The sequence below is a fragment of the Tamandua tetradactyla genome, chromosome 8 (genome assembly GCF_023851605.1).
Source record: "Tamandua tetradactyla isolate mTamTet1 chromosome 8, mTamTet1.pri, whole genome shotgun sequence".
Lineage (NCBI taxonomy): Eukaryota > Metazoa > Chordata > Mammalia > Pilosa > Myrmecophagidae > Tamandua > Tamandua tetradactyla.
In genome coordinates, this window is record NC_135334.1 from 28,993,984 (window position 1) to 29,017,976 (window position 23,993).

The 23,993-nt window shown below is 36.8% G+C and overlaps 1 protein-coding gene across 8 annotated transcripts in view; it reads right to left on the bottom strand.

The window, feature by feature from the left end:
* The window catches only part of BCO2 (beta-carotene oxygenase 2), a 64,016-nt gene that overhangs the window by 28,531 nt on the left and 11,492 nt on the right, over nucleotides 1-23,993 (bottom strand). For 6 of the 8 annotated variants that reach the window (XM_077112909.1, XM_077112911.1, XM_077112912.1 and 3 more), the window contains exons 5-8: nucleotides 17,501-17,603; nucleotides 10,463-10,591; nucleotides 9,531-9,691; nucleotides 5,357-5,524 (exon numbers count right to left, since the gene is read on the bottom strand). In XM_077112909.1, coding sequence (XP_076969024.1) covers nucleotides 5,357-5,524; nucleotides 9,531-9,691; nucleotides 10,463-10,591; nucleotides 17,501-17,603 — 561 coding nt within the window. The remainder of the gene's footprint in view (nucleotides 1-5,356; nucleotides 5,525-9,530; nucleotides 9,692-10,462; nucleotides 10,592-17,500; nucleotides 17,604-23,993) is intronic. The other 2 variants (XM_077112913.1, XM_077112916.1) reach the window with 2 other exon arrangements.

Genomic DNA, 23,993 nt, shown 5'->3' on the forward strand with positions numbered 1-23,993 from the left:
TATTATGCAGCAGTAGTAAGACTAAATGAGGTCCAGAAGCATATGACAACATGGATGAATTTTGAGGATATAATGCTGAGTGAAATAAGCCAGACAAAACAGGATATTGTATAATTTCTCTATTATGACCCTGACAAAGTAAAATCAGACGCTTATAATATAGAATATAGGGGACCTAAAGGATTGTCATTATTGTAGGGTGCAAGGATTGTCATTATTGCAGGGTGCTGAAAATAGATGATATCTAATACTTTAAAATGTCACCTTATGTGTAAGACTAAAGCAAAAAATGTTTATTTGTTATAAAATTTATATTTTGACTAGAGCATTTCCTAATATAACTAATGTAGATAGTTTGATTGAATGTCATAAGTACTTGGAATCTCAGGTAGCACACGAGTTTTTGTTGCTTTGTGCAGAGTGATCCCCTGATGAATCCCAGAATGATTTGATCAGTGACTGGAAAAGTATTTGCAAGCCCCCTTCGGGGAATGGTGAGAGTGGGGAGAAATTCAACCTCCCCAAGTTGAATTCTTGATATTCTCACAAGCAGTGTGGACAACCAAAGCTATAGGATGAGCCCCCAGTCTTGGGGTTTGTTCACATGAAACTTAAACCCACAAAAGATAGGTCAAGTCTACTTAAAATTTAGGCCTAAGAGTCACCCCCAAGAGAGCCTCTTTTGTTGCTCAGATGTGGCCTCTCTCTCCAGCCAATATGATGAGCATTCTCACCACCCTCCCCCTCTCTGCATGGGACATGACTCCCAGGGGTGTGGACCTTCCTGGCAACGTGGGACAAAGATCCTGGAATGAGCTGAGACTCAGCATCAAAGGACTGAGAAAAACCCTAGAATGAGCTGAGAATGAACATCAAGAGACTGAGAGAACCTTCTTGACCAAAAGGGGGAAGAGTAAAATGAGGCAAAGTGTCAATGGCTGAGAGATTCCAAACAGAGCCGAGAGGTTATCCTGGAAGTTATTCTTATGCATTAAGTAGATATCACCTTGTTGTTCAAGACGTAGTGGAGAGGCTGGAGGGAATTGCCTGAAAATGTAGTGCTGTGTTCCAGTAGCCATGTTTCCTGATGATGACTGAACAATGATATAACTTTCACAATGAGACTCTGTGAATGTGAAAACCTTATGTCTGATGCTCCTTTTAGCTACTATATCAACAGAAGAGTAGAACATATGGAATAAAATAAATAACAGGGGGAACAGATGTTAAAATAAATTCAGTTTGAAACAGTGGTAGGTGAAGGCGAGGGGTAAGGGGTATGGTACATATAGTTTTTTTTTTTCTCTCTCTATTATCGTTCTATTTCTTTTTCTGTTGTCTTTTTATTTCTTTTTCTAAATCGATGCAAATGTACTAAGAAATGATGAATATGCAACTATGTGATGATATTAAGAATTACTGATTGTATATGTAGAATGGAATGATTTCTAAATGTTTTGTTAGTTAATTTTTTTTAATTAATAAAAAAAAGAATATAGGGGACCTAGAGATACACAGAAATTACAGATGGGCATCAGTTAGCTAATAAGGTTGAACTTAAATGTAAGAAGTGATGGTAGTTCATTAGTGGGTTTATAAATAACTTTGTAAAATTGAATGGAAATATGATTGAAAGAGGTTGTATAGAGCCATGTATCCCACTGATCAACACTGCAAATATAAATAAGCTCTTTTATGAGTTACCTCAAAGATATGACTCCTGTACAAAGAGTCAATAATAAAGGGGGACAAGGGGAAAACAACTATTGCATGCTCTGGCCTATAGTTAACAGGAAGATATCAACAGTCCCACAGCAATTCCAGGGATAAATAATTGGAGGTGGGGGGAGGGACAAGCATTAAGGAGAAGTTTAGATTTTCTATTTGGTGAGGGTATGTTTATTATTTTTCTCTTTTGAGCAAGGAAAATAAAATTGAGAGTTTTGATGACTACACAACTAAATGAGGATACTGCAAGACATGGATTGTTTATTTTCAAGATTATCCATGATGCCCAATGGATGGAGACAGCCAAAGGATACATCGACTTAGAAGCAGAAAGGCATTTGTGTGATATCTGAGATTCAGAGCTAGAGCTAGAGTTCTGCAGCCACAGTTCTAAGGCCATTAAAATATCCAAACTAAAGCATCCAGAAAAAAATACCTTGATTCAAGAAAGACCAATGGGTCCAGAACACCTCTAGCTTTCTCTGTGGGCTACTTCAAATGGCTTCCCCAGAGCCATTTTCTTTCTGCATCTCCAACAATCTCTGGCTATATGGGCTCTAAAGCTTTTTCCAAAATGTTTCCCTCTTAAAAGACTTCAGTAAGCAACCCCACCTTGAATAGGTGGAGCCATATCTCCACGGAAACCACCTAATCAACCAGCCCCACCCACAATTGGGTGGGTCACATCTCCACGGAAACAACTTAATCAAAAGGATCCTACCCACTAAGAATGAATGAGGATTAAATAGCATGGCTTTTCTGGGGTACACAACAGTTTCAAATCAGTGCACACACTATCTAGTTTAACTTGTATGGTCAGTTTATTCAAATGCCATAATCACATGGAGCCTTGAATAGGGAGTGATATCTTGTTGGTTTTTACAGATTGGTATGATGCCCCAATACATCCCAGAGTAATATGGGAAGAAGATTAAAAAGTATTTGCAAAGTCCCCTTGAGGGACTCGGGGGGAAAAGGCAGAAATATTACACTTCCCCACCTGAGGAAGACCTGATATTCTCACAAGCATTAGGGACTGCTAATCTGATGGGCCAGGCCCTTGCTCTTGGGGCTTGCCCTTATGAAACTTATCCCTGCAGAGGAGAAGCCAAGTCTTCCTCTGATTCTGCCTAAGAGTCACCCCTAGAGATCCTCTTTAGTTGCTCAGATGTGGCTTCTCTAAGCCAACTCTGCAGGTGAACCCTCTGCCCTCCCCCGTACATGGCACATGACTCCCAGGGGATATAAAGCTCCCTGGTTACATGGGACATGACTTCCGGGGATGAGCCTGGCCCTGACAACATGGGTGTGAGAAAACCTTCTTGACCAAAATGGGGAAGAGAAATGAAACAAAATAGTTTTAGTGGCTGAGAGATTTCAAATAGAGTTGAGAGGTCATTCTGGAGGTTATTCTTATATAGTATATAGATACCCTTTCTCAGTTTTTGGTGTATTGGAGTAGCTAGAGGGAAATACCTGAAACTGATGAACTGTAATCCAATAGCTGTGATTCTTGAACATGACTGAATAACTATAGAGCTTTTAAAGCATCTTCATGTGTTTATGAAAACCTTGTGAATGACACTCCCTCTAGCCAGTGTATGGACAGATGAGTAATGAAAAAAAATTAATAGACAATGGGGGGAATTGGAGGTACAGGACGTTTTGAGTGTTCTATTATACTTTTACTTATTTTTTGTTTTGTACAATGAAAATGCTCAAAAATCAATCATGATGATGAATGCACAGCTATATGATGATACTGTGAACCACTGTACATTTTGGATGATTATAAGGTATGAGAATATATAATATATCTCAATTTAAAAATGAAATAAAATAAATTACACTGATCAAAAAGAAAATGGGCCGAAGATTTTAATAGACAGGTCTCCAAAGAAGATATACAAATGGCCAGAAAGCACTGATGAAAAAAAAGCTCAACATAATTAGCAATCATGGAAGTACAAATAGAAACCACAGTGAGATACCATTTCATACCCATTAGCATGGCTGCTATTAAAAAAGCAAAAAATAGCAAGTGTTAGAGAAGATGCAGAAAAATAAGAACACTTAGAACAATTATTCATTGCTGATGGCAACGTAAAGTGGTGCAGGCTCTTTGGAAGACAGTATGGCAGTTCCTCAGAAAGTTAAGTATACAACTACCATACGACCTAGCAATCCCACTACTTGGTATATACCCAAAAGAACTGAAGGCAAAGACTCAGATATTTGCACACCAATGTCCAGAGCAACATTAATCACACTTGTCAAAAGATGGAAACAACCCAAGTGTCCATCAACAAATGAACAGATAAAAAATGTGATCTATACATTTAATGAAATAGTATTCAGCCATAAAAATGAAGTTCTGAAACATGCAGCAAAATGGATGAACCTTGAAGACATCATGATGAGTGAAATGAGCCAGACTCAAAAAGACAAACATTGCATTATTTCACTGATTTGAAATAATTAGAAAAAAACAAATTCATAGAGTTATAATTTAGAATTTAAGTTACCAGGGATATAGGGTGGGGATACAAACTGAGAAGTTAGGCTTAAAAATGTATAGGTGCCTGCCCATGCAAAAAAAAAAAAAAATGTATAGGATTCCTATTTGGGATGATGGTAATGCTTTGGTAATCGATGCTGGTGATGGTAGCACAACCTTATGAACACAATTAACAGCACCGAAATAAATATCTGAATATGATTAAAGAGGGAAATGTTAGATTGTATATATGATGCAGAATAAAAATGTTTCAAAAATCCATGGATCTACATTACCCAAACAATGAACCTTAAGTTAAACCATGGAAAATTATAAATTATTAAAATAGTACAATTACCCGCCTTCCATGCGGGAGACCCAGTTTCGATTCCCGGACCATGCACCAAAAAGAAAAAAAAAATAGTACAATTATAAAAATGTTCTAGCATCAATGGTAACAAATGCTTCACACTAATGCAAGGCACTAATAGGGTGGTATACGGGAATCCTGTATTTATGCATGATTGTTTTGTAAATGCACGACTTCTCTAATAAAGAAAAATAATATCAAATGCCTGGGAACAGATCTAAGAAAAGATTATATGTAAAATCAGTGTCCAGAAAACTATAAAATACTGAAGAGAATTAAAAAGTCTCAAATAAATGGGAGGATATATCATGTTCATGTACTGGAAGACTCAACATTGTGTAAATATATTAATCCTCCCCCAAACTGATACACAGATTCAGTGCAAATGCAATTAAAATCTGACAAGTTCTCTTTTTGTGGAAATTGACAAGGTAATTCTAAAATTAAATTTCATATATAATGATGAATTATTAAACATTTCCAACTGAAATGGGGAAAGTGATCACTGCTATAACAACTTTTATTCAACTTGAGATTCTAGCTAGTACAAGAAGGCAAGAAAAAATAGGCATAAGGATTGGGGAAATAAGAAATAATTGTGTCATTATTTCCAGTTAAGATGATTGTATAAACAGAAAACCCAAAAAATCTATAGATCATCTATTAAAATTAATAAGTGAATTTAGCAAGATCTCTGGATTTGAGGTCAATAAACAAAATCAATTGCCAGCACTGATCAAGATAGCAGAGTGAGATTTTACCTGATTAAGCTCTTTCCCAGCTTTCCTGAGATTCTGTAGTTGGTAAACTTCTAGGCTTCTTCCATTGTCTTGACAGCACAAATCAATTATAACACAGCCCTGGTCCTCAAAGGCATTGATTTGATGAAAAGTAACAAAAGGTTTACTGTAGTACATCCCTGGAAGAAGCTGCAGGGGAAAACACAGATAATGAAAAGAGACATTTTCTCTTTATTTCATTTTTTTCTTTTTAGGAAACAGACTCACAAAGCTCAAATTTAATGGAATTTTTCCCTTATTTACATAACAGCCCAGTAGGGTAAGAGAAGTAAAATGCAGAATGTAGGAGCAAATGTGCTTTGACTTAAGCACTACTTGCTTAAGTCATATCATCTCATGTTAATTAATGAACTGGGGCTATTTGATATAAACCAATCAACTATACAACTAACATCAAAGTCCTTATGAAATATGACCCAATATTTTGAAGGACAAATAAACTCTGGACTACAACTACTTGGTTAAATAGAAAAATACTGCTATGAAGTATGCCTAAGATAAATTAATATAAGTACATTTTTTTTATTTTAAAATTTTAAATTAATAAGAAAAAATCTTCCTTTGAAAGATGTACTTAATACTAAAATATTTGTTAACTGAAATTCAGGGAGAGTATATTTAGGATACTATATCTTTATATAGGTAAAAAATAAATATAATATCCTGTGACTCAGGGTTATAGAAAGATATTCAACCAATGTGTTTTGGACTTTGGTAGGATTATCATGTTCACATACCAAGAAGTCATAGAGGCAACTAATTAAAATAGCATTGCAAAAGTTACAGAAGATCTTTGCAAGAGCAACACATTCCTTAGTAATAATTATGATATGGGGGAAACACGTTCAGAAGGTTTAATTGAATCAGATAATTAAAAGCATAAAATCATTTCTTAATATTTTCTAATATGCAAAATCTACTGCACTCATTAATAAGTAGCTAGCCCTAATTATGGAAGAAGGCAATAACCGTGATTGCAAGTGTCTTTTGTAAGTGCTAAGTCCACTCAATGAGGAAAGAATAGTCTCTTCAACAAATGATGCTGGGAAAGCTAAATAGATACCCATATGCAAAAGAAAGGAGTGGAACCTTACCTCACTGGCCATATATAAAAGTGAATTAAAAAATACAAAAGTTAATTCAAAGTGAATCAAAGACCTAAATATAAGAACGAAAACTATAAAACACTTAGAAGAAAACATAGGAAAGTATTTTCAGAACTTTGTGTCATGCAATGGTTTCTCAGACTTTACACAAAAAGATGAGCAAAAAAGAAAAAAAATACATACATGTGACTTTACTAAAATTAAAAACCTTTGTGCAACAAAGGACTTCATCATGAAAGTAAAAAAGACAACCTACCAAACAGAAGAAAATAGTCAGAATTCACTTATCAAATGAGGATTTAATATCCACAATAGATAAAGAAATTCTACAGCTCAACAACAACAAAGATAAACAACCCAGTTAAAAGTGGTAAAAAAAAAAAAAAAAGAACAAAACATGAATAGATATTTCTCCAAACATACACAAATGGCCAATAAGCACATGAAAAGATGCTCAGTATCAAGAGGCATAAGGGAAATGCAAATCAAAACCACAATGAGATATAATTTCACACCCACTGAATGGCTACTATTCAACAAAATAATAATTTAAAAAAACAGAAAATAACAAGGGTAGGAGGGGATGTGAAGAAATAGGAAAACTTGTACACTATAGGGAGGAAGTAAGATGGTGCAATCAGTGTGGAAAACAGTTTGGTGATTCCAAATCTGATGAAATTACCATCCAACCCAGCAATCTTACTTCCAGGAATACACCTCAAAGAATCGAAACAGGTACTCAGCTATTTGCACACCATGTTCACAGTGGCATTATTCACAGTTGCCAAAAGATAGAAGCCACTCAAGTGTTCATCAACAGCTGAATGGGTACACTAAATGTGGTATTATTCAGCCATAAAAGGGAATGCGAAAGGCACACAGGTGATTCAGTAGGATGCACGGGTGGTTCAATGGCACAATGCTCGCCTTCCATGCAGGAGACCCGGGTTTGATTCCCGGACTATGCACCCCCAAAAATAAAAAAGAGGGAATGAGATTCAGAAACACGTGACACAATGGATGAACCTCAAAGATGCTGAGTGAAATAAGACAGGCTCAAATATTGTACAAGCTTATTGATATGATATGATTAGAATATGCAAACACATAGAGTGAGAAACTAGAATACAGGTTACTAGGGATGAGGATGGAGTAGGGAATGGGGAGTTAATGCTTAACCAGTACTGAGTTTCTGTTTGGGTTGATGGAAAATTTTCAGTAATGGATAGGAGTGATAGTTGCACAACACGTGAATGTCATTATACCACTAAATTGTATATTTCAAAGTGGATAAAATAGGTATGGATTATATTTAATAGTATAATTATAAAAATATTTCATCAATTGCAATAAAGATATTACATGAATGCAAAATGTTAATAATAAGGAAAACTGTATGAGTGGTGTGATATATGAGAACTCTGTACTTATTCATGATTCTTCTGTAAATGTATGACTGCTCTAATGAAAAAAGGGGGAAAAAATTAATGAATATATTTTTCTAGAGGTAAAAACAGTCTTATGCAAGTAATGTCCAGTATAGGTCAAAAATCAACCATATTGAAATTTGTTTTTGTGTCCAACCATTTTCATGACAAATATACAAAATACTCCACCTTACAAATTTTAAAAATGTTTTTGCATGAGGAAGAACAAAGGAATGTCATTACTGCAGGGTGCTGAAAATAGATGGTAATTAATATTTTAAAATTTCAATTTATGTGTGAGACTAAAGCAAAAAATGTTTATTTGGTACAAAATTTATATTTTGACTAGTGCATTTCCTAATATAACTTATGTAGACAGCTTAATTGAACACCATAATACATGGAACCTTGAGTAGGACATGAGATTTTGTTGGTTTGTCCAGAGTGATGCCCCAATAAATCCCAGAGTGATTTGATCAGTGAATAAAATAGTATTTGCAAAGTCCCCGTCGGGGAATGGTGAGAATGGGGGAAAATTCTACCTCCCCAAGTTGAATTCTTGATATTCTCAAAAGCAGTGTGGACAACCAAAGCCATAGGCTGAGCCCCCAGTCTAGGGGGTTGTTCATATGAAACTGAACCCCACAAAGGATGGGTCAAGCCTACTTAAAATTAGGCCTAAGAGTCACCCCCAGAGAACCTCTTTTGTTGCTCAGATGTGGCCTCTCTCTCCAGCCAACACAACAAGTAAACTCACTGCCCTCCCCATTTCTACATGGGACATGACTCCCAGGGGTGTGGACCTTCCTGGCAACATGAGACAGAAATCCTAGAATAACCTGAGACTCAGCATCAAGGGATTGAGAAAACCTTCTCGACCAAAAGGGGGAAGAGTGAAATGAGACTAAATGGCAATGGCTGAGAGATTCCAAACAGAGTTGAGAGGTTATCCTGGAGGTTATTCTTATGTATTAAGTAGATATCACCTTGTTATTCAAGATGTAATGGAGAGGCTGGAGGGAACTGCCTGAAAATGTAGAGCTGTGTTCCAGTAGCCATGTTTCTTGATGATGATTGTATAATGATACAGCTTTTACAATACGACTGTGTGATTGTGAAAACCTTGTGTCTGATGCTCCTTTTATCTACCTTGTCAATAGATGAGTAGAACATATGGAATAAAAATAAATAATAGGGGGAATACATGTTAAAATAAATTTAGATTGAAATGCTAGTGATCAATGAAAGGGAAGAGTAAGGGGTATGGTACATACAATTTATATATTTTTTCTGTTTTTGTTTTATTTATTTTTCTGTTGTCTTTTTATTTCTTTTTCTGAATTGATGCAAATGTTCTAAGAAATTTTTATGATGATGAATATGCAACTAGGTGATGATATTGTGAATTACCAATTATATATGTAGAATGGAATGATCATATGTTAAAAAAAGAAAAAAAATTGTTGGGCCATATGTAAGTTTATGTTTACATTCATGAGAAGCTGCCAAACAGTTTTCTAAGTGGTTGTACCTTTTATTTTCCCACCAGCAAATGTCAGTAAAACTTGATTTCTAATCAGATTTAAAAAAAAAAAACTCCACCTTTCCAGTGTGCTTATCCACCACATGAAACCGGGTGTTATACTGGGGTTCCCAGCTTATCCCATCTGAAAAGGCTTTTCCCCGAATTTTAGAAGTAACAATTTTCCACAGATTAATCTTTAGAGGTTGTTCAATGAAGATTATGTAGTTTCTCGTCATTCCTAAAAAGTTCCGGCAAACAATAAAACATTATTTGGCAAAACAGAGTTGTCTGAAATGTGACAGTCATGAGAACTTGTTTGAATGCCTGTACATTTTGCTGCTGACCTAGACAAATGTCAGCCAGTAATAATTCTTCAATTTGCCAGCTATGCTATATACATTTCCTCTCCCTACGTAAAAAAGGGAACTGCTCAGAGCAGCTTGAGTTGAGCGTCCTCAGTTTACTTTTCTCTATTTTCTTTTCTTTTTTTTTTTTTCCAGTTGTTTTGGAACAAAGTAAAGAAGCACAGTATTAAAGTGTCATGACCTGGACCTTTCTTCCTTAACCTTTTTCCTATTCATATGGAGGGTAAGGTCCAGGAACAGTTTGAGTATAATAATTTAGGATGCAGAAGATATATATTTTGAGTATAAGCTGTAGCAATCAATATAAAATATAAATTTCCCTTCAAAACAATAGTCAGGACTTTTTTCATTTACGATTATCATTTGTGGGCTTTAAAGCTACCTGATTTTCAAAATTCTTTCAAATAAATTTTTGATAATTGCTTGTATTAAAGCAGCTACATTTTTTCAAGCAATCAGTTGGCTATGGTAAGAAGCACATGACCACTAAACAGAATAAACTTAATTCAGAATAAAATACAACCGTGGTCTCATTATCACCATACTCTGACAAACTATTAACAAAGGTCTTGCCCAAACCAGTCACTCTGCTACAGAAATATTAAGGCAGACCCTATTGTAATTTCCCATATTTCTGGGCTCACCAAAGCTATGGTAGTAAGATGGCTTCACTCTCTCCGCAGAAACAATAGAACATATCACCTGGGCTCCATGGATTGTCTCCCTGAAGTCCGCCTTTTCTGGAGGAACCCTAATAACATGATAGCAGGAACCTGGAAAATGGAATGTCATATCTTAACTGTTTTACATACATTCTAGATTAAAAGATAACCCTTGCAGCACTTGTAAACTAAGAGTTAAGAGATTTAACATATGCATGACACTCATATTGCATGAAAAGTTATTTCAAACAAAAGACTTGGATAGAAAACACATTAATCGGATGAAAATTATTATTTAAGTTTTGAAATAATCCATACAAAGTAATCAACCAACAGTTCATTGTATTTTAATGCTCACAAATAGTGACTCCCTCACTCTCAACAGATAAACTCAATTACTACTTCATAGGAAAGAAAAGGTATCAGCCAGGAACAGTCTCAATTTCTGTTTGTCCCATCCCTCCCCATCTCTAATAACTACCATTGCCTGACTCCCTAGGGTCTTCTGGATCCCACGGTGTCACCCTGGATCCCACCCTGTCTCACTGGCACGTACTCACTTGATCACTCATCTGGTTATTGCTTATTAGTTCATCAGGAATCAACCCAGGTATCCAATCCCTAAGTAGCCTTCCCTGACTCTTCCCCACACCAAGGGCATTTGATGTTTCTCATCTGCCCTCATTATATCCTATATAGTCAAAGCACTTAAATCATTATACTCTAATTTTCTGCCTGTTTATCCGCTTCTCCCAGTAGACCAGTGAGGTCCTCAAGGGCAGGAATTGCCTTTGATTCATCTTTACATTCTCAGTACCAACAAAGAGCTTGATATTTGGTAGGCTATTGATAGATTAATTGATGATATATGTTTGTTAAATAAGTCAATGAATGAACAAATATTTAGGTCAAATTAAAATTATCTTCAAGGTATTGGAATTGCCAATGTAGGTCCTGAAGAACTTGAGTAACATAAAATTTTATAAGTTCTAAGCATCTTCTCAACCAGATAATCATACAGTTCTCTATTCATTTATTCGGCAACTATTTATTGAGCAACTACTGTATTCCAGGCACGATTCTAAGTGCTGGGGACACAGCAGTGCACAAAACTGATAAAAGTTCCGTCTTTTATAAAGCGCAAATTCTAATAAATTACATAATTTTAAATAATGCATCAGATGATAATAAGGGCTCTAATGGAAAAGAAAAGAGGGAATGGGATCAGGAGGGGTGTATAAAAGTGGGGGCTACGGTTTGCAATTTTAAATATGGTGGTCAGGGAAGACTTCACTAAGGTGACATCTGAGTAAAGGTCTGAAGGAGGTGAGAGAGAGATTCTCGAGGATATATGTGAGGAATGCATTTCAGGCAGACAATGAATGCAGGAGCTCTCCGTCCAGAGCAAGCTTGGAGTTCTCAAATACCAGAAAGGAGGCCAGTGTGGCCCTGTCATAGTGAGTAAAGAGAACAATTTAGGAGATGAGATCAGAGAGATGGTGTAGGAAAAGGTACAGACTGTGGAGACTTTTGTAGGCTATAACTCTAAGTGAGTTAGGGAGCAATTAGAGTGTTTTTAACAGAAGAATGACATCTTTTAACATGTTTTCAAAGAATAACTCTAGTTGCTGTGCTAAAAATAGACAGATGTGAAGCAAGAGCAGAAACAGGGAGACTGGTTAAGGGGCTACTGCTTAATTCAAGGGAGAGGATGGTAGCTCGAACCAAAGTGATGGTGGTGGAGGTAGAATGATGTGGCTGGATCTTGGATATATTCTGAAAGTATTCCTGAAATAACTTGTTTACTGACTGGATGTGGATGTGAGAAAAAGACAGCAGTCAAGGATGATTTCAAAGTTATTATTCAACTGGAAGGAAGTTGTTACCATCAACTGCGATGTGAAAGATTTTAAGAGAAGGAAGTTTAGAAGAAAACACCAGGAATTTGGAGGATGACAAGTTAATTTTGTGATGCCTATTAGACATCCTAGTGAAAACAAGGAGTAAGCAATTGGATATAAAATACTGAAAGGTCTAGGTTGGGAATATAAATGTGTTTTGAGAACCCATTATATATAAAACATCATGCTTTGCACAGTGAGAAGTGATAAAAGAAATAAAGGACAAGTTCTATAGTTTCAAGAGTACCACATTATATTCTCTGATTAGTATGAAGAACATATTTTAAATATGTATTAAAACTAGTCAGATTGATTAATATTTAGAGGATTTTTATTAAATTTAAAAAGCCTTTTAAAATATCTTTAAAAAAACCAAAACAATTGAAAGGTTTTAATTTCCTAAAGGTCCAATGAAAATCAGTAAATCTTTCCCACACTCATACTAATAGTTGAACTCCCTGTGGCTACATCTACACTGAGTTCCAGTTCAAAAACTTTTCATTGAACCAAATCAACAGCAAGAAAAAAGTAAGTAAATCAGTTGGAATTGAAATTAGAAGATTAAGAGAAGAATTTTCTCAGCAATTAGATTGAGATGATTACTCAGCTTACTAAATTTAAACACAATTAGTTAATGAACTGTTCTAATTGAAATTGAAATTGCAAGCCTTGATGGCATTAGGTAAGGCAGACAGACAGCCATGAAATACCCAGCAGAGGAATGTCCAGAAAGATCTGACCTGCCCAACTGGAAGACTCTCCAGGCATTTGTACAAATGGCAAACTGAAGCAAAGAAACAAGCACAGACTCTGATTATTGGTGGCAGAGTTTCTCAAAATGAGATCCAGGAGCCACCTGCATGAAGATCACCTGGGGACCTGGTTAAAATGCCCCAAGATTGTGGTAGTGGGGGGGAAAGGACTCATTAAAATAAAGATTTCTGGCCCCTTTTCAGTTCTGCTAAACTAGAATCTCTGAAAATGAAGTCCAGCGGTCTACACTGTTAGCAAGCCTTCAGGTGATTCTCAGGTGTACTAAAGGCTGAGAATCACTGGCCTAGGTTATCTTAGAACATATAATTCTGTATGGTATAACAGCATTTCTCATATTATAAACAAATTACAAAGTTATCTATTTGGGCAATAGAGATAATTTCTTAAGAAGTGGGTTTTTCAAGCTGTAGTATATACATACAATGGAATATTATGCAGTTGTAAGACAGAATAAAGTTGTGAAGTATGTAACAACATGGATGGACCTTAAGGACATTATGCTGAGTGAGATTAGCCAGAAACAAAGGACAAATACTGTGTGGTCCTACTGATATGAACTGACATTAGTGAATGGACTTGGAGAATTTCATTGGTAATAGAGACCATCAGGAGATAGAAGCAGAGTAAGATTTTGGGTAATTGGAGCTGAAGGGATACAGATTGTGCAACAGGACTGATTGTAAAAATTCAGAAATGGATAGCACAATACTACCTAGCTGTAATACAATAATGTTAGAACACTGAATGAAGCTGAATGTGAGAATGATAGCGGGAGGAGAACTGGGGGCACAGATGAAGTCAGAAAGAAAGATAAACGATAAAGACTGAGATGGTATAATCTAGGTATGTCTAGAGTGTATAATGATAGTGACTAAATTTACAAATCTAAAATGTTTTTGTATGAGGAAGAACAAAGGAATGTCATTATTGCAGGATGTTGAAAACAGATGATAATTACTATTTTAAAATTTCAACTTATGTGTGAAACTAAAGCAAAAAATGTTTATTTGGTACAAAATTTATATTTTGACTAGTGCATTTCCTAATATAAGTTCTGTGGACAGCTTAATTGAACACCATAAGTACATGGAACCTTGAGTAGGGCATAAGATTTTGTAGGTTTGTCCAGAGTGATGCCCAATAAATCCCAGAGTGATTTGAACTGTGAGTAAAAAAGTACTTGCAAAATCCCCTTGGGAGAATAGTGAGGAAGGGGGAAACTTCAACTTCCCTAAGTGGAGAATTCATGATATTCTCACAAGCAGTGGGGACAACCAAAGCAATGGACTGAGTCCCCAATCTTGGGATTTGTTCATATGAAACTTAACCCCACAAAGGATGGGTCAAGCCTACTTAAAATTAGGCCTAACAGTCACCCCCAGAGAACCTCTTTTGTTGCTCAGATGTGGCCTCTCTCTCCAGCCAACACAACAAGCAAACTCACTGCCCTCCCCGTCTCTACATGGGACATGACTCCCAGGGGTGTGGACCTTCCTGGCAATGTTGGCCAGAAATCCTATAATGAGCTGGGACTCAGCATCAAGGATTGAGAAAACCTTCTCAACCAAAAGAGGGAAGAGCAGAATGAGACATAATAAATTGTCAATGGCTGAGAGATTCCAAACAGAGTCAAGAGGTTATCCTGGAGGTTGTTCTTATGCATTATATAGATATCACCTTGTTATTCAAGATGTAATGGAGAGGCTGGAGGGAACTACCTAAAAATGTACAGCTGTGTTCCAGTAGCCATGTTTCTTGAAGATGATTGTATAATGATATAGCTTTCACAATGTGACTGTGTGATTGTGAAAACCTTGCATCTGATGCTCCTTTTATCTACCTTATCAACAGACAAGTAAAATACATGGATTAAAAATAAATAATAGGGGGAACAAGTATTAAAATAAATTTAGATTGAAATGCTAGTGATCAGTGAAAGGGAGGGGTAAGGGGTATAGTATGTATGAATTTTTTTCTGTTGTCTTTTTATTTCTTTTTCTGAACTGATGCAAATGTTCTAAGAAATGATCATGATGATGAATATGCAACTATTTGATGATATTGTAAATTACTGATTATATATGTAGAATGGAATGATCATATGTTAAGAATGTTTGTTGTTATATTTTTTTTAATTAAGGAATTAATAAAAAAAATTTAAAAACTTTAAAAAGTGGGTTTTTTTAATGATCAAAAGATGGATGGGACAAATACACCAGACATAAAAGAACAAATATTATATGATGCCATTTATATGAAATATTTAGAATAGAGAAACTCATAGACAGAAGAAAGTAGATTACAGGTTAACAGAGGCCAGAGAGAGAAGGGAATGGGGGGTTGTCTTAATGTGTACTTTGAAATTGAAATGGTTAAATGACTACACTAATCATCTTCATTGGTTCAAGCGCCCACATTATTCAGGGAAGAACCGAGTCAACTGGGAATCTGATGAAACATACCCATGATCCTTTGAGTGCCCAGGACATTTCTGCAGCTACAGTAACCCACAAGTTTCCCAGAAAGAACCAGTTTAAGCTAATTACAGAAAAATATGCTGGCAAACATCTTGCCTCTGTGGTATCTGAGCTGGCTAGCAGTCACCAAAAATACTCCTGCTGACAAACATCCTGGGTCTACAGTATCTGAACTGGCCCACTGTGCCCAAAGACACTCCATCTGAAACCACCCCTAACAATGCCCTATCCCCTACAAATGCAACTCAAGTCCCAGATAATCCATATAAGCCACTCTCTAAACCCCCAAGCAGGTACTTCTTTCTGGCTCTGTTTCATAGGAATGTTTGTTTTAGCTCAATAAAACCTCATTCTTGCCTTCACAGCAAGATCCCTGGTTATTTCTTTCATGGACAGTACAGAGTTTCTGCTTGGGATGATGAAAAAGTTTTGGGAACGGATAGTGGTGATGAGCACAACACTGTAGATGTAATTAATACCACTGAATTGTGAACTTAAAAATGGTTTAAATGGAAAATTTGTGTTACAGATATTACCACAAAAAAAAAAGGTGCATGAGACAAAAAAAAGACAAGTCCGTTTGTTCATTTGCTGAAACATTTCATCTAGAAAGATATTTACTATTTCTTACAACAGCACTGAAGAATACATTTCTAGTTGAGATCAGGCAATAAAGGGGAGGAGAGAGAGCTGGGTGCAGGATCTCTAGACCCCCCAACTTCAATCTGAGCCAACCAAAAACAAACCTCCTAAATTTATCTTAATATACAATCATATTCTCTTACATATATGTTTAAATATGGAAAGGTAAAACAGAAACTCACAAAGCCAATTACTCACCAAAAATACAACATTAACTTATACAAAGGTTTCATAGTTTATAGATAATTGATTGATAGCTAAGACAAAAATAATCAGAAATATCTAATGCTTATACTTAAACATTCCTTTTCAAACAGTGAGAGACATGTGCACCCTTAGTAAGTGGAGAAAGAAATGGTGCATAGTTAAAGATTGGGTATTAAAAATACCAGTACAGACTTTTGCACTCAGTGATTAATAACTAATGAGATGGTCTAGCAGAGTGACAAATAGCATGGCTTTAGGTGAGATGCAGGCTGAGTACAAAATCTGGTCTCAGAGACTTAGAAGCTGCTTGTCTGAGCAAGTGATTTAAACCTCATCAAGGCTCACTGCCCTTGTCTGTTAAATGGAGGTAACAGCAGAATTTTTTCAGAGAACTGGAATAAGGCTTAAATGAGAAAATACATGAAAAAAAATACTTAACACCAGTACAGAGCGATACAATGTTATCTGTCATTATAAGTTATTAGAACCTTCAGGAGCAGATGGGTAGGTGGTTGTAGGAGTATACAAATGACTTGGAAAGAGAGGTTAAGTAGTTGTGAATGCAACCCCACTACAACCTTAATGTGTAGTATACTGTTCGGTGATAAAAAGAAATTTCTTCCTATTGACAGTATGCCTACCCTACATCTCTTTGATGCATTCTTCTAAGTTTCTTATACAGTATTTCTTAAAAATTCAAGTTTGAGAAATATTTACTGAAAATCCCCACAATGCTTGTGAACTGAAAAGCAAAATGGAACAGCCATAAAAATATGCATCATATGTAACTATCCTGATGAAAATATCAAATAGAAAATTTGCCACTAAGTAAATTGGCAAAACAATCACAGAAAAGATATTTAATGATAAATTATACATTCTAAGTATAGTAATGTTACTTTGGAGATTTCTTTCTGATTCTTCCTAAATGGAATTACATATGTGTACACCTTAACCAGGATGGAACCCTGGAAACACAGTTAATTATTTCTAAAAAAAGACCTCTATCCCAACTTTACCATGTGGCCCATAGGAGTTCCCCATGTTGTATGCTGTTCCATCTGGATCATAATGAGGGTGTGCAGTTGCTCCACTCACAGCAATAAATTTGCTCCAATCCACCTGCAAATTTAAGACCATCAGAGAATTTAAAATGTTACATGGGGCCCTACCTCAATTAAGATGGCAAAGATGCTTCAGGGATTCATCCAGAAGCTCTGAACAATAAGCAAGAAAAGGAAGAAACATCTTTATCAAAGCTCCACAAAAGAGTTAAAAGAGTACAGTAACAAGGTATGTGCCAAATCAAGAAAAAGATTACTTAAAAGTGGTAGGATCATGGAACCTTAGCTGGCCCCTCCCCTAATCCCCCATCCCTCACTGCCTTGGCACAGACCTGACCCACGTTTCCAATGCAAGATCCCTTGTTCTGGAGAAGCAGAGTAACCCTTGTGCACAAACTGGGAGCATGTGTCTGGTCCAATATATCTGGTGACCCAAGGGGCTCCACAGCCCAGTACTGACCCTGCATGTAGAAGGTAGTTCATAGAGCATTCCTACTGAAAGCTGTGGGAAAGCAGTCAAGTTGTGGCTACCTCAGGCAAGTGACTGCTAGTTGTAGGACATACAGTACAGTTCCTGGGACTGTGAGGAAACTGTTCCCTAGGAAATAGGTCATTCATATCTATGTAAATGGGGAAATTCCTTAGATAATATATTAATGCCCAAGACAAGACACATGTGCAGAAAGAACCAAGAGGCCCTATGCTTTGGTCTGGAACTATTCTCTAACTCACATGGATAAGCTCTGTAGGGGCACCAACACAAATCAAAGACTTGGTAAGATGTTTTCTTTTTTATCTTTTTTTTGTTGTTGTTAGCTCCTGTTAGCTGGCATTCAAGGGAAGCTCTTCATAACACTAGCTGGATGCAAGCTTAAGAAACAGATGCCTCAGAGCCTAATTTCTAATGATAACATATTAAAAGATCAAAATATCAAAATTTAAATAAAGAATTTTTAAAAATTCAAAGAAATAGGAGGTGATAGCCCAAGTGAAGGAGAAAATTCAAGTGTTAGAAACCATCAGTGAGGAGGACTAGACCTAGGATATACTAGACAAAGACTTTAGAAATGGTCCTGAATATGCTCAACGAGCTAATGAAAAACATGGACAAAGAACTAAAGGAAATGAGGAAAGTAAGGTGGAACACAAAGAGAAAACCAATAAAGAGAGGAAAACTATGAAAAGAAATCAAACAGAGATGAAGATCACAGTAACAGAAATTTAAAATTGTCTTGAGAGGTTCAACAGCAGATTGGAACTCACAAAAGAAAAGAATCAGAAAACTTGAAGATAAAACAATTGAAATCATTCAGTCCAAGCACAGGAATAAAGAAGGAAGAAAAGTGAACAGAGCCTGAGGAACCAGTGGGACACCAATAAACATACCAATATATGCACTGTGGCAGTCTCAGGAAGAGAAGAAAGGGAAAAAAGGGCAGAGAGAATATTCCAAGAAATAATGACTGAAAATTTCCCAAATTTAGTGACATACATGAATATACCCATCTAAGACACTCAACGAACCCCAAACAGGATAAACCAAAATAGACCCACAGTGCAGCGTATTATAATCAAAATGTTGAATGCCAAAGATAAAGAATTTTCAAAGATGTAAGAGACAAGCAATTCACACACAGGAAAGCCTCCATAAGATTAAATGCCAACTTTTCATCAGAAACCATGGAGGCAAGAGGACAGCAGGATGACATACTCAGAGTGGTAAAACAAAGCTTGCCAACCAAGAATTCTATATCCAGCAAAACTGTCTTTCAAAAATGAGAGAGAAATTAAGACATTCCCAGATAAACACAAGCTGAGGGAGCTAATCACCACTAGATGGGCCCTAACAAAAGTGCTAAAGAGAGTTCTACAAGTTTAAAGGAAAGGACAATAGACAATAGGTCAAAGCCACATGAAGACATAAAGAACTCCAGTAAAGGTTATGACACACATAAACATATATTGCAATATCACTGTATTTTGGGGTTGTAACTCCACTTTTTATTTCCCACAGTATCTAAAAGGCAAATGCATAAAATATAATGATAAATCAGTGGTTTGGAATTCATAACATATAAACATGTCATTTGTGACAAGAACTATATAAAGGTGCGGGGGGAAGATGGGTATAGGAACACTGTGTATACTGTTGAAATTAAGTTGGTATCTAAGCAATACAGGAATGTTATAGATTTAGGATGTCAAATTTAGGCCCCATGTTAACTACAAAGAAAATATCAGGGAATATACAAGCTCATAGAGACAGAAGTTAGAGTATAGGTTGCCAGGGGCCGGGAGCAGGGGCAATGGGGAATTAATACATAACAGATGAAGAGTTTCTATTTGGGTAATAGGAAAGTTTCAGTAATAGAAGGTAGTGAGGGTCCTGTAATATAGTAACAACAAATAATTCCACGGAATGTTATGCTTAGGAGTAGTTGAGATGAGAAGGTTTATGTTGTTTATATGTCCCACAATAAAAAAAAGGGGAGAGCATCTAAAGAGAACATGACAATTAAAAGCAATATATGGCCCTCCATGGGATCTTACAAGGGAGGAGAAAAGGCTCAAAGGGAGATTTGGTGGACATATGGCAAAATTGGTATATGGATTACAAATTTATATCAATGCAAAAATTTCTGAACTGGATAACTGCATTTAGGTAGTTACATAAGTGAACATCATTGTCTTAGGATATGTACATGGCAGTATTAAATATTCAAGGAACATGAAATATACAACTTGCACTCAAGGGTTCAGGAAATGGATTTATAAATAGCCACACAGACAGATAGATGGATAGATAGATAAACGGAATGATAGGCTGATATGATGAAAGTGGCAAAATATTATATTTGGCAAATCTAGGTATCTGGGGGGATAGGGATATGTTGGAGCTCTGTATTTCGTTTGTATTTTCTCTTTTTTTTTTACTGTTGGATAAGTTTGAAAATATTTCAAAATAAGTTAAAAACTGTTACATGGACAGATCTTATTTTAGATGTATCAATAGTAGAACTGTATCAAATACATTAAAAATAAAATATAAAAAATACAATCTAAGTTCTAATAGCTCATCTTGAGGAAATCAAAATTATTTTCCCATGAAGAAGGTGCAACTGAGGCAAAAAAAGAAAAAAAAAAACCTGAATAGATTTGCCCAAGATCACAGGAAAGTTCAAAAGCAGCATAAAAACTTAAAATGATGATTAAGGCATTAGTTTCTCTAAGAAGACAGATCTGAAGAAATGCAAGAAAGTGAGAAAAAAATTAAAACAAGGGGGAAGATGGCGGCTTAGTAAGACGCGCGGATCTTAGTTTCTTCTCCAGGACACCTACTAGGGGAGTAGAAACGATACAGAAAGCGCCCAAAGCCACAACAGAGATAAAAAAAGACAGCGTACCCCATCCTGGAACGGCTGGCTGGCTGAGAGAAGCAGCTCGGGTGAGATCGCCGAGGCGCGCGGGCCTTACCGGGCGGGGCGGGAAGCGGCCGGAGTTACTCCCTTCCCCCTTCCCGGGCCGGCTGGGAGAATTGGAGAGGCGGTCCCCTGAAACCAAGGCGACTGGCCCACACCACGCGCAGCCCCCGGACCAACTGAGAGAATTGGATCGGAAATCCCCAGCCCGCGGAGAACGGTGACGGGTGGGGGAGGCCCCTTCCAAACCCGTGACTCCCGGGGAACGTGCACTCTCTCGGGCGGGCCGCTGCCGCTGGCGCCCTCCCGCCACGCTTGTTGCCCAGGGCCGACTAGGAAATTCGGACGGGCTCTTTCCCTGGCTGCGGCGACCAGCAACCCTCCCTGCGTTCGGACCGAGGGCCGGCTCAAGCCGCTTCGACTAGCGAACCCCCAGGACGGCGAGAGTTTTCCAAAGTTTAAGGTCCCACAGCACCTTTTACTGGTGGGACCCGCAGACAAACGTGTGCCACGAGCGCCACCTACTGGGCAGGATAAGAAAAACAGAACCCAGAGATTTCACAGAAAAATATTACAACCTTGCTGGGTCCAACACCAAGAGAAATCTGAATAAATGCCCAGACGCCAGCAGCAGAAGATAACTGTCCACGCTCAAAAGATTGAGAATATGGCTCAGTCAAAGGAACAAACCAATAGCTCAAATGAGACACAAGAGCTGAGACAACTAATGCTGAATATACGAACAGAAATGGAAAACCTCTTCAAAAATGAAATCGATAAATTGAGGGAGGACATGAAGAGGACATGGGCTGAACATAAAGAAGAAATAGAAAAACTGAAAAAACAAATCGCAGAACTTATGGAAGTGAAGGATAAAGTAGCAAACATAGAAAAAATAATGGATAGCTACAATGATAGATTTAAAGAGACAGAAGATAGAATTAGTGATTTGGAGGATGGAACATCTGAATTCCAAAAAGAAACAGAAACTATAGGGAAAAGAATGGAAAAATTTGAACAGGGTATCAGGGAACTCAAGGACAATATGAACCGCACAAATATACGTGTTGTGGGTGTCCCAGAAGGAGAAGAGAAGGGAAAAGGAGGAGAAAAACTAATGGAAGAAATTTTCACTGAAAATTTCCCAACTCTTATGAAAGACCTAAAATTACAGATCCAAGAAGTGCAGCGCACCCCAAAGAGATTAGACCCAAATAGGCGTTCTCCAAGACACTTACTAGTTAGAATGTCAGAGGTCAAAGAGAAAGAGAAGATCTTGAAAGCAGCAAGAGAAAAACAATCCATTACATACAAGGGAAACCCAATAAGACTTTGTGTAGATTTCTCAGCAGAAACCATGGAAGCTAGAAGACAGTGGGATGATATATTTAAAATACTAAAAGAGAAAAACTGCCAACCAAGACTCCTATATCCAGCAAAATTATCCTTCAAAAATGAGGGAGAAATTAAAACATTCTCAGACAAAAAGTCACTGAAAGAATTTGTGACCAAGAGACCAGCTCTGCAAGAAATACTAAAGGGAGCACTAGAGTCAGATACAAAAAGACAGAAGAGAGAGATATGGAAAAGAGTGTAGAAAGAAGGAAAATCAGATATGATATATATAATACAAAAGGCAAAATGTTAGAGGAAAATATTATCCAAAGAGTAATAACACTAAATGTCAATGGACTGAATTCCCCAATCAAAAGACATAGATTGGCAGAATGGATTAAAAAACAGGATCCTTCTATATGCTGTCTACAGGAAACACATCTTAGACCCAAAGATAAACATAGGTTGAAAGTGAAAGGTTGGGAAAAGATATTTCATGCAAATAACAACCAGAAAAGAGCAGGAGTGGCTATACTAATATCCAACAAATTAGACTTCAAATGTAAAGCAGTTAAAAGAGACAAAGAAGGACACTATATACTAATAAAAGGAACAATTAAACAAGAAGACATAACAATCATAAATATTTACGCACCGAATCAGAATGCCCCAAAATACGTGAGGAATATACTGCAAACACTGAAAAGGGAAATAGACTCATATACCATAATAGTTGGAGACTTCAACTCACCACTCTCATCAAGGGACAGAACATCTAGACAGAGGATCAACAAAGAAATAGAGAATCTGAATATTACTATAAATGAACTAGACTTAATAGACATTTATAGGACATTACATCCCACAACAGCAGGATACACCTTTTTCTCAAGTGCTCATGGATCATTCTCAAAGATAGACCATATGCTGGGTCACAAAGCAAGTCTTAACAAATTTAAAAAGATTGAAATCTTACACAACACTTTCTCGGACCATAAAGGAATGATGTTGGAAATCAATAATAGGCAGAGTGCCAGAAAATTCACAAATACGTGGAGGCTCAACAACACACTCCTAAACAACGACTGGGTCAAAGAAGAAATTGCAAGAGAAATTAGCAAATACCTCGAGGCGAATGAAAATGAAAACACAACATATCAAAACTTATGGGACGCAGCAAAGGCAGTGCTAAGAGGGAAATTTATTGCTCTAAATGCCTATATCAGAAAAGAAGAAAAGGCAAAAATTCAGGAATTAACTATCCATTTGGAAGAACTGGAGAAAGAACAGCAAGCTAACCCCAAAGCAAGCAAAAGGAAAGAAATAACAAAGATTAGAGCACAAATAAATGAAATTGAAAACATGAAAACAATAGAGAATATCAATAAGGCCAGAAGTTGGTTCTATGAGAAAATCAATAAGATTGATGGGCCCTTAGCAAGATTGACAAAAAGAAGAAGAGAGAGGATGCAAATAAATAAGATCAGAAATGGAAGAGGAGACATAACTACTGACCTCACAGAAATAAAGGAGGTAATAACAGGATACTATGAACAACTTTACGCTAATAAATACAACAATTTAGAGGAAATGGACAGGTTCCTGGAAAGACATGAACAACCAACTTTGACTCAAGAAGGCATAGATGACCTCAACAAACCAATCACAAGTAAAGAAATTGAATTAGTCATTCA